The sequence below is a fragment of the Psammomys obesus genome, unplaced genomic scaffold (genome assembly GCF_907164565.1).
Source record: "Psammomys obesus unplaced genomic scaffold, mPsaObe1.curated_primary_1811, whole genome shotgun sequence".
NCBI classification, from domain to species: domain Eukaryota; kingdom Metazoa; phylum Chordata; class Mammalia; order Rodentia; family Muridae; genus Psammomys; species Psammomys obesus.
This window is the reverse complement of record NW_026595711.1, coordinates 1-11,563: the sequence shown is the minus strand read 5'-3', so window position 1 is coordinate 11,563 and position 11,563 is coordinate 1. Positions and strand designations below refer to the sequence as shown.

The 11,563-nt window shown below is 55.3% G+C and overlaps 1 protein-coding gene across 1 annotated transcript; it reads left to right on the top strand.

Annotated features, from left to right (window-relative positions):
• The first annotated feature begins 2,857 nt into the window (after window positions 1-2,857).
• On the top strand, window positions 2,858-3,919 carry Foxl1 (forkhead box L1). Its single transcript, XM_055619375.1, has one exon. It carries the CDS (start codon window positions 2,858-2,860, stop codon window positions 3,866-3,868), a length of 1,011 nt encoding a protein of 336 aa, XP_055475350.1. The 3' UTR covers window positions 3,869-3,919.
• The last annotated feature ends 7,644 nt before the right edge of the window (window positions 3,920-11,563 follow it).

Sequence of the window (11,563 nt, the reverse complement as noted above, 5' to 3'; positions counted from 1 at the left end):
TGCAGACCCTGAGAGGATAATACAGATGGGCCTGGGTGGGCCTGGGGGCAGCGGCTCTCACTCCTCCCGGTGCTGGGGTTTTTTATGGTGGTGGGGGGCTGTCTCCTCCCCATAACCTCCGGGAGCAGGGCACATCCACTTTGTCCCAGCAATGAGAATGTGGCCGTCAGTCCTCATCCCACGCTGCTCCCAGGCGTCTGGAGCATGGGGTTCTCCTGGGAGGGAGGTGGCTGTCTCCCAACTGACTGTCCAGCCCAGGACATAGAGAGGGGCGTGTGTGTGTGTGTGTGTGTGTGTGTGTGTGTGTGTGTGTGTGTGTGTGTAGGGTTTGAATGCTTAAGGAACCTGGTTGGAACCCCTTCTCCTCGACACCCACACCTGCAGGTTCCCCCACCCAGCCAGGCTGGCGTTCAGAGGACTGAGCTTCCGCACGAGGGCGCATCCGCTCCTAGACTCCGGGACTCCCGGCCTTAGGGCGGCAGTCCCCGGAAAGGCCGGACAGCGCCCCTGCGCGGTAATCGCCCCAGAGCACGCCTTCCGGGGCCAAGGCTGCCAGTGTCACCCGAGAGCCCAGGCTGCCGACCGCGCCCGGAGCGGGACACTGTCAGCCGTCGGCCCCGCGCCTCTAGACTGCGGGCGATCCCGCTGGCTGGAGCCTTTCTCAACTTTCCCCGGTTCCTGTCCGCGCCCCGCCCACCTGCCGGGCGTGTCTCCGCAGGCGACCAGCCCACGCCGCAAGTGGGCGGTGTTTATTATTGTGGAGCGTCAAGCTCAGATTCGCCTAAGGGTTGGGCAGAGGCGCACGGGACAGCGCAGCGGGGTGTGCCTTTCGGGAGGGTCGAGGGTGCGTGCTGGACTTGGGGGTCTTTGGAGAGCTCTGGGAGGGCGGGGGCTGCGGAAGTGAGGGAGGTAATTGCACGGTGACACTGGCTTACCTCTGGGTCTGGGTCTGTTAGAGCGAGTTCCGAAGCGAGGGAACGGGTTGCAAAAGTGAGGTCGCTCACCCTCGCCCTTCACCCCAGATTAACAAAGTGTATTTTGGTGGAAGCCGGGGTTCTGAGGGAAACACGCTGGACCCTCTCGGCACCAACCTTCCCGCGGGACGGGACGTGGGGCGGCAGCCAGGGCTGCCCGGCTGGATTCGGGTTAGCGATGCTGAAGTCATAGAGGGAAATGGAGAATGGAGTTTCACCGGGGCCAACCTTCCATTTCCTGTTTCCTTACTCGCTTCCCTGCGGTGGTGGGACGCTGGGATGCTAGGACATCAGTACCGCAAAGGCTGTATCTGGATCATCATCCCTCTTCTCCGCACTCAGAGGCCATCTGTGTACTAGCCACCGGTCCATGCCTGGTACCCTCCCTCATCGGCGCTCGGTGTGTCTCCCCCTTCCAGTGGGCCGCTGAAGGCTATTTCTCTACCCACTGGCACCCCCAGACACTTCCCTCTCCTCTGGCGAGGTACTCGGGGGACAGCTGCTAACCCAGACCTTCACACAGTTTCCACTTCCTCTCAAAGAACACTCGCAGGCAGACATCAAAAAAGAGAGACTGGTCACGCAAGCCCACCCTGAGTCCCTAACCCCACTGGAGGGGAACCACTTGGAGAGGCGCCTCCTTTGGAAGGAGCATCATCCAGGAGTTTGGATTCAAAGCTTGACGTGGCTAAATGTAAAACGAGCCGGTGTGGGGGCTGCTTAAGCACCCCCAGTGGGCGGGTGGGGGGGGGCAGCATGCAGGCTTCACAAATGCTTAATGTAATCACCAGCCAGCTGTGCACACTTGTAAAGCTGTTGTAACCCCCTCCTTGTTATAAACAGGAAAGCACAGAGTAGGGAGCTAAAGACCCACATTCACGAACACCCGCTCCCCGCCAGCTGCCACCCCCCCCCCCCATGGTGTGCCCTGCTAGCAACCTTGGCCAGACCAGAAAGGCCTTCTCCCCACTTTCCAGGGAGAGTTGCTTTGCAATCTTCAGGGCAGCTAGGGACCAGGTGCATTGTCCATTTGCAGTTGCTCCGAGCTGTCTGCTCTCCCCCTCCAGAAAGGCTGGCTCCTGGGGTCCATCCCTTTTCTCAGTCTCCTCAGCCCTGTTATGTGGGGCACCTGGCAGTCCCTTAGCAAGCGCTCGTCTCCGTGGGGGGTGTCTAAGTGTCTTCCCAGCTCCCCCAAAGGCAGAGAAGGGTGCTATCTCCACACTGCCTGTTAAGCTGGGGGAGAAAAAAGGTCTGTAATGGGAGGGCTCCCCCAGACCAGCATAAAACGTACCCGCTGGCTTCCCCACCCCCACCCCCAGCCCTCCTTCCTGGCCTAGCAGACCCAGCTTGGGGAGAGCCACCCGTCCGTCCCTCCACATCCTGCCTTGCTGACTGTGCTTACAGCGTCAAGGGGTGGACGTGGTATTTCAAACATCAGATCAGTGCGTTTATATATTGGGTGCCCGGAAATTTTTCCAAATAAACACAGCTTGATTCAACTTGGGTGGGCGGACTTATCAACAGACTAATTCTATAAACAAATGAGGACTAGCCCCGAAACCCATTGGCTGGTATCAAAAAGACACGTGGAGGGAAGAGCTGGGAGATTTTCAGCAATGAACTTTTAATTAATGTGGGTGGGCTGAGAACACAAGGACTGTTTATCATAGACAATTTATTTTCCAGCGCTAAGTCAACACATAATAGCAAACTTACAACAATTATTTAACATTTTTAAAGCCATGAAGAAGGGACAGAGCGCGCAGCGGCTGGGGAGAGCGGCAGATCGCGAGGCAGCCGCACCGAGGGCTCCCCAGGAGGGCCGCGGCGCCCGGAGAAGTCCCTAGGCCTCCCCCCAGCGGAGCGCGGAGGCTGCCGTCGCCATGAGCCACCTCTTCGGTCCCCCGCTGGCCGCCCTGGCGGCCTCGCCGCTGCTCTACGTGTACAGCCCCGAGAGGCCCGGGCTGCCCCTGGCCTTCGCCCCCACCGCCACGCTGGCCGGCCCGGGGCGCGCGGAGCCCCCGCAGAAGCCTCCCTACAGCTACATCGCGCTCATCGCCATGGCCATCCAGGACGCTCCCGAGCAGAGGGTCACCCTGAACGGCATCTACCAGTTCATCATGGACCGCTTCCCCTTCTACCACGACAACCGCCAGGGCTGGCAGAACAGCATCCGCCACAACCTGTCGCTCAACGAGTGCTTCGTCAAGGTGCCGCGCGAGAAGGGGCGGCCGGGCAAGGGCAGCTACTGGACGCTGGATCCTCGCTGCTTGGACATGTTCGAGAACGGCAATTACCGGCGTCGGAAGAGGAAGCCCAAGGCCGCCGCGGGATCCCCGGAGGCCAAGCGCACCCAGGTCGAGCCGCCGGAGTCAGTGATGGGCTGCGACACAGCGTGCCCCGGCCTGGCCACTGCCCGCCCGCCGCGCGCGCCGGATCGCGCTCAGTCCCCGGCGGAAGGCACCGCGCGGCCCGCGCTCCTTCCCCGGTCCGGCCCTGAGCCCCGGGACCCCGACTCGGACCACACAGTCCAGGGCGCAGGGGCAGCGGCCAGCGGCCAGCGCGAGCGCGCGGTACCCCGCCCGGGCTCCCCTCTGCGCCCCGCCCCCAGCGGCTCCCCCAAGGGGTCCAAGTCCAAGAGCTTCAGCATCGAGAGCATCTTGGCTGGGAGGCCAAAGCCGGTCTCAGAGGACGAGGCCCCGGGGCGCCCCAAGCCCGTGCCCGGTGCGCTGGCCGCCTCGCTGCTGGCCTCCTCCTCCGGCCTGCCGCCTCCCTTCAACGCTTCGCTGGTGTTCGACCCTCACGTCCAGGGCGGCTTTTCCCAGCTGGGAATCCCCTTCCTTTCCTATTTCCCTCTGCAGGTCCCCGAGGCTGCGGTGCTCCGCTTCCAGTAAGGCGGATCAGCCGCCTCTAAGCCCCGCGCGGTAACCCCACCTCCAGCGAGCCAAGGCCGCTAGCCTGTGGGCGAAGGAGTCTCCTCGCGGCTCTGCCCTGGCGACTGTGGGTTTGGAGCAGCGTGCCCACGTCTGCGAAACTCTGGGCACTGGGGGCTTTCTCCGAGGACGACTTAACTGGCCACTGGTACCTTTGCAGATTTAGGAGAAGGACGTGGTCACCGCACACTCAGCGCTCACAATTCATTACCCGAAGTCCCTCCCCCCACCCCCACCCCCCACCCCGTTGGCCTTGGCTTTGTGCTGTGGCCCACCCCAGGTCTTCCCTTGAACCCGAGTCTCCTGCTGACCCGGAGGGCAGGACTTTCAGACCAGGCGAACTAAGTGGAGGTTCAGCTGCACCACGGAAGGCTCAGCTTATGGCCCAGGCCTTGGCTTCAGGATGCCGGGGGTGACCTGTAGCTCCCGGGGTCTGGGGGAGATGGAGGCCTGGTTAACGTTCACAGCGAACGTTGAGAGGAAGCAGGCGGAGCGGCAGCCTGCTGTGAACAGATAAACTTTCTTCTAGACAGCAAAGGGGTCATTTATTCTTGGCTTATAAACCAGGCTCTGCTCACTGTGGCTAACAGCTCCTTTCAAGGCACCCCATGTGGGCCATGCACCCCGGCTAAACGGTGGCACATCAATGCATTACCCAGCTTCTGCTTTTCTTTTTATTGGACCAAAAGAGTTCAGGGGACAGAGGAGGGTGTGTGTGTGTGAATGGCATGAATACTCCCAAGGTCAGAAATTTTCTTTCTGTAGCTTTTCAAGATCTAAGGTTTTGGGTCTTTTTCCCCCTCATGTTTTCCAGATTCACATGGTAAAGGACTCCATGTAACCAGAAGGGCTGGGGGAGCAAGCACATTCCTGTCTGAGTGCGGGACAGAAGTGCCTCTGCTGATGGCACAGCCCCCAGGCTTTGTAGGGGCTCTCTCCACACACAGCCGGAGGTACCCCAAGTCAGTACCCCCTCCCCTCCCCTCGAGAGGCGGCTCTGGATCACCAGAGGGGGGGCCCGGGGCCCCAACAAAAATCTGATTAAGTTGGTCACCGTTCAGCCCAGCTTCCAACTTAGGGGGAAACACTCAGGCCCTCGTGGTGTGCCAGTGTTTAGAAAGGAAGGAGCTGGTCTTTTATCGGGGGTAAGAAAAGTGCAAAATGAAGAATTCTTGGGTGTAGGCCCAGAGTGAAGTCTCACAACAGCTGAGGTGTGCACATCTGTAATTTCAGTACTTAAGAGGCAGAGGCAGGAGGATTGCTGTGAGTTTAAGGCCAGCCTGTGCTAGAGCTGTCTCAAACCAAGGAACAAAACAACCAAACAAGCACTTCCCAGGATTTGTGCAAAGAATGCTTTAAGAACCGTCAGTCCCCTGCTGGTCGATGCTCGGAAAGCATTTCGGGCGGCTGTGATACTATTCTGTTTTACAGCCCAATCCAGGTCCCGCAGGGTCTGTGGGGAGGTGGGGGAGAGTGCAGAGCGGCCTTAGACTTCATGAGGACCCAGGTGGCTGTGACTGGGAGTAGGGCTGCCATTGGATGTTTCCCATGTGCTCGTCTCTGAATAAAGGTTGTTTTTTCATTAACCTCTCACTGACTGGTTCAGTGGATTACGAAGGACATAAACAAACAGTGTAGTAGGGGGAGAGAGAGAGTGAGATTCTATCCGGCACCCGGTCAGCATCTTTGGCGGCCTTGGCTTCGGAGGCTGAAGGAAAGCTGCAGGGGGAGGCACCAGAAACTCAGCTGAGCCCTGGAGGGGATTGGATGGCAGGGAGGGTGGGCAGCTCGGCCGAACTGGGTGCTTTTCTTTTCCTTCTCGTGTTTGACATGCTGTCTTGTGTGTGTTTGTTGACTTGTGACAACCGACTTTTGGAAAAACAACTGGTTGAATGCTGCTCTTCCTCGGAGGTGGTGTTATAGGGTCATAGCTCTGAAAGCGTTGGCAAGAACATTACTTTTAAGGAGCAGATGGACGCAAGAGCATGTATCTACTTTGTGTGTTTACACAGAACGGTTCTATCCAGTTTCAGCTTCCGTCAGGCGCCAAATTCTCCAATTCCTGGAGAATTGGACTCTGAAGGTGTGTTCTCTCCAGTCTGCGTCAGTCTCCGCGTCAGTCTCTGTGTGTGCTCCTTTCCCACTGAGGAGACAGGAAGAGCGCAGGGTCCTCAACAGCCAACCAGCTGCCTCCAATGTCCCACGTGTATGGCTGGCTCAGTGGGATAGATTTTATTATTAATTATCATTACTGTTATTGTTAGGTCAGCTAGACCAAGAAATGGTTTCCTAGCAGGCATGGTGGAGCATGCAAGTTTTCCCAGTACCCGGGAGGCAGGGGCAGGCAGGTCGATCCCTGAGTTCAAGGGCACCCTGGTCCTCTAGTCTAAACAGGAGTTCCAGGCCATGTAGGGTTACACAATGAGATCCTGTCTTTAGAAAAAGGGGGAGGAATTTCTGCTAGTAATTAAGACAGTGCTCCAGTTGTGTTTAGCAGGAAGCAGAAGGAAGACTATGGTTCCCCTCTCATGCAACCAGAACGAAGGGCTGGATCTCCTCCAATCACTCTGAGTCCCCCTCTCTGCCTCTCTCTAGGTGTCTCTCTGTCTCTGTCTCTTAACTGTCTGTTTGTCTTTGTATCTCTCTTTGTCTCTACCTGCCCACCTCTCTTTCCCACACGCAGATGAGTCCACTCATGTGACGACAGATAGGATAATAATGAATACGTGTCCTTAAGCGGTACACGCATGCCTGTGTGTGTGGACATGCAAACATCTGTATATCTGTGACATGCACATGGGCACTCAGAGACAATTGCCTGAAGAGCAGAATTCTGTGGCTTTATATAGGCCTTCCTTTTAAAACGTCTCGTGTGCTTGTGTGTATGTGTGTTTGTGTGTGTGTGTGCCTGTTCATATTCGCGTGTGAGTGTGGTTACAGGTGTGTACGCTGTGGCATGATGTAGAAGTCAAAGGACAAGCTCTGTGTCAGGCTTCATCTTCCATCTTTGTTTACTTCCGTATACACACACAGGGCTAGCTGACCCACCGGCTTCTGGAGCCTCCTATCCCTGCCTCCCAGCTCTGCAGAAGTTGCCGGTTCTACAGCATCTGGCTTTTCATGGGCCCTGGAGATCTGAACTCCGGTCCTCAAACTTGCATAGCAAGCCTTTACCCACTGAGTCGCCTCCCCAGCCCTGTAGATTATAAGGCTTTCCAGTTTCACTTTCCGTATTGTTCTGACTCGGGACAGATTATCTCTGTTTCTGAATCGCCGTAATGAGACTCACCCAGGCTTCGTGTCTCAGAAGACACCCTGACTCTGAGGCCTTTGTTACTTTTATCAAAGAGTTTTGTAGACCAGATGTTTTGGATGCCAAGGACCTGACACATATTTTCTAGGACATGAACAAGACCTGTCTAGGGCATTCAGGGTGTGGCCACTAACTCCAGTCATTCTCATGTGTCCTTTTCACCATCTCAAGGAGGGGCCAGTGGCTGCTCAAGAAGGAGCCACAGAGGGTGACTGTTATGGGAACCAGGGCTGGCCTGCCTCTGTGTCAGCAGCTTGAAGTTTCCACCACAGAAACCTACGCATGAGAAAACCGATAGCCTCAGTTGTGTGTACTGCCCTGCCTCGTGATGACTGCAGTCACAGCTGTTTCACAGAATATAAAAGATCAATGATAAAATCACCCGCTATTACACAGGAAGAACAGGGCCTTGTGGGAAGAGTAGAATTCATTTGGTGTGCATTCAGAGTAGTTTATTTTTAAACTACTTACAGTGACAAGTGGTTTGCTGGGCCGCTCCTGCCTCAAGGTCCCAAGGTCTGCAGGCCAAGGCAGATGCCAGAGTGCTCACAGCAACTCAGCCTCAGGGAGGGCTGAGACCTGATATTGGGATGGAGGGGTTCCTGTCCCTCCAAACGGCATCCGAGTGCCAGTGTCCCCAGGCAAGATGGATAATTGTCTCATAGACCAGATTAGGGGGTGAGCTGGGTACATGCACCATGGGGGTTAGGGAGCTTTGAGCTTTGGGTGTCCGTGTTTATACTGGTGCTGGGTGAGGAGAAGGAGGAAGGGGAGGCTGTGGGGTAAAAGATGGCCTTGAGCCTCTTTTTTCTATAAGGTTTGAGAGTTAGGGTCCCACGGGAAATTGAAACTTACTCAGATCAATGACAAGGACCATATGGTGGGGACTGGGGACCAGGTGAAGAAACTAGAAGGGTGAGGACATGGTCCGACCTTCCTTCCAGCCTCCAGCACTACCCAACAACTCCACCTCTCCCCAAACACCTTGGCCTACCTGCCTTACACCCCCAATACCTCAGACTGGCTGTAACTACAAGGAAGACTTAGGTCACAGGCTTATGGAAGGTAAGCTATGAACTTGCTGCCTTCTTGGGAGAGAGTGAGCGTGAGCAAGGATGAGAGTGTGGGAAGGCAAGTAGAGCATGAATGACAGACTGGGCGGTTCTTCTTGGGCCAGTCAGTGGTTGCTATCCTGACCACAGTTATGACCCTCGAGAGCAAGGCAGGGATGCCTCAGATAATGCCCAGCTGAGCCTTCACTTCCTGGACACTGGGTCCCTTCTGAGCAAGCTTCCAAGAGGACACAGCATTTCTAGACCTGAATCCCGAGCCCCGTAGGTGGGCAAGGTCTGGGGCTGGTCATGGCTCCCAGGGGTCACATTTGGACCCTCCGGTCTCCATCCTTACACCTCAGAGCCCGGGAGGAGCTGCTAAGTAGGGAAGGTTGTATCAGACTATGTTCAACTCGTCTTCGTTTGTCACCAAGCCCGAAGTCATCCTTGCTGATGGCTCTCTGGATGTGAGAGACTCCATACTGTCCTTCCAGGATGTGTGTTCCCCGAATAGTGATGTCATCTGCCAGCACAGAGGAGGGAGGCTATGATGGTGTTCTGGCTGCAGGGCAGTGTCTCTCTCATGTCCTCTTGGAGGAGGCAGGGCCACACCCTGGCACTCATGGGTCAGGTGGACATGGACAGAGCTGACTTTCAGCTGACTCACATCCTCATGAAGTACAGTGGGAGATGCTGGAAGCCTCAGGCCGATCTAGGCATCTGGCTCCCTTATCCTTCGCTGTGTGGCTGGCTCCTATCCACCGCCCGCCACCCCACTCTTTGGGCACGTTCCCACCTCTGGGCACTCCTGCCACCAGCTTCCCGCCAATTTCTCTCCCACTGAGACTTGATGTTTGGGCAGGGTGGGAAGGAGGCGTTAACTGTGTTGAAAGAAGCCAGTGACCCAGCTCTACCTTCACTTGCTACCGACTTTGCCAAAGCCACCAGACTCACCAGCTCCTGACTTTTGTCACATGTCCAATGGAGGGAATGCCCACCAATGCCTGTGCCCCACAGAGCTGGCACAAGCGGTGACCTGGGTTACTTGCTCTGGCTTAGTCAGAGTTATGTTGGGTGGTAAGCGTGAGAGGTTCCAACCCAACCTCTACTGGAGACTTGTGGGCCTTGGGACAGTCTCTGGAACAGCAGCTCAGCCAAGGAGCTGCAACTCTGCAGGCTGCCCATCCACAGCCCCAACCTGAGCAGGCCGAGGCTAGCCCCATGGAATCTCTTTGTTGTGTTTTAGTTTATCTCTTGGGATGGGCTGAGCATGTGAACACAACATAGAAAGCAAAAGAGATTGCTGGCTCAGTGGGGAGGACAGCGGGAGACATCAGGGTGAGCGTGGGGCAGAGTAAACAGTTCTCAGGGACAGCAGAATGAAAGCCCTGAGCACATCCTTGCTGTGTCTAGGCGTCGTGAGTGAGGGCTTCAGGGATACTTCCTGGGACCTATGGTCTAGGCTTGTGAGTATGCAAATTTACAAAAGCCCTCCTGCCTCCTGCCTCCTCAGGGCAAGGGAGAGCCCAGACCCCTCTTCTGTGGTGAAGGGGTCCCGAAGAAGACTTGTGCTAAATGCTTCCATCTCGTGGGCCACCGCCTTATAAAGAACGTGGCTTTTCAATGCTGCGGCTAAATATAGCAAGGGCTTGATCAGCAAGACTGCTTTTAGAAAGCACATTACAAATCAGGAATGTTTGGTGGGAGAAATAAACTTTCCCACATTTTTGAACTTGGCATTGGCACTGTGTGCTCCATCTTCAGCACAGGATGGAGGCGGTGATGGTGATCCATGAGGGCACTGCCCAGGGTCCCAGCTGGTGCCCGAGGACACAGATGCTTCGCAAGGATCCAGGTGGTGGGACAGGGGCTGGGCGAGACACTCCCTGGGGAGGGCAGCAGTCTCTGTAAGGACCACTTAGCCAGCAAGGAAGTCAGACGCAAGAAACAAACCTTAATCCTGGGGTTCTGCTTCTTGTTCCTGCTAGTTTTCTCTGAGGCATTTATTGAGATGAGATCACAGCCACGAGGCCACGGGCCGCCTACTCTGAGCAGTGACGGCTTCCTGGTGCCCATGTCCTGTCCCCCCGAGGTCAGCGTCAGCTGGTGGCTAGACCAGATGGCTGAAATTTTTTTGTTTTTAATTCTTTTCTTTAAAGATGTATTTTCATTTTCCGTGTATGGGTGTTGTAACTGCATGCGTACCTGTCCACTGGCCACGGAGGCCGGGAGAGGTGTTGACAGATGGTTGTGACACACTGTATACGTGCTGAGAACTGAACCCGGGTCGCTGAAGGAGCAGCCTGTGCTCTTTAATGCTGAGCCCGCAGCCTTGATGAGTGAGTGTTAAAAAAACTCCCTTAGTTGGCTGGAGAGATGGCTCAGTGGTGAAGAGCAATGGCTGCTCTTCCAGAGGTCCTGAGTTCAATTCCCAGCACCCACTTGGTGGCTCACAACCATCTATAAGGTGATCTGATGCCCTCTTCTGGCCTGCAGGCATACATGCAATAGAACACATCATATGTATAAAAAAATACATCTTTCAGCCAGGCTCCATGGTGCACGCCTATAATCCCAGCATTCTTGGAGGCAGAGGCAGGAGAGTCTCTGTGAGTTTGAGGCCAGCCTGGTCTACAAAGCGAGTCTAGGACAGCCAGGGCTACACAGAGATACCCTACATATCCTACATATCTCCTACATCTGACCTATCATTTGCATATCATTTGCATTTGGCCCCAGGAGGCTCTGAGGACCTGAGAGCTTAGCTGTCCTTTTGTCGTCTTTGTTCTCTCTGATGACATGTGTGACCTGCAAAAACACCGAAGAGAGAAATCCTCTACTCCGTGTCACCTGGATGGTTCAGGAGTCTGCTTAGTGTTTCCAAGGGGCCTTTCTGTTTTTGTTTTTTGTTTTTTCCATGTGTAGCTATGTGTGTGTCTTTTTTTTTTTTTTGTGGTACAAGAAATGGGTTCCAGGAACTTGCACATGATAGGCAAGTGCTCTACCATGGAGCTACACCCCAGGTAGACATAATCAAGGGTACACCCATCACCAGCATCATCTTTATCATCACCACTGACACCACCACCATCGTCATTGCCATCGCCACCATCATCAGTATCATCATCACCACCATCACTAATCATCATTACCATCACCATCATCACCACCATCCTTAATATTACCATCACCATCACCACCCTCAGTATTACCATCGATATCATCACCACCATCACTAATCATCATTACCATCACCATCACCACCCTCAATATTACCATCACCATCACCAC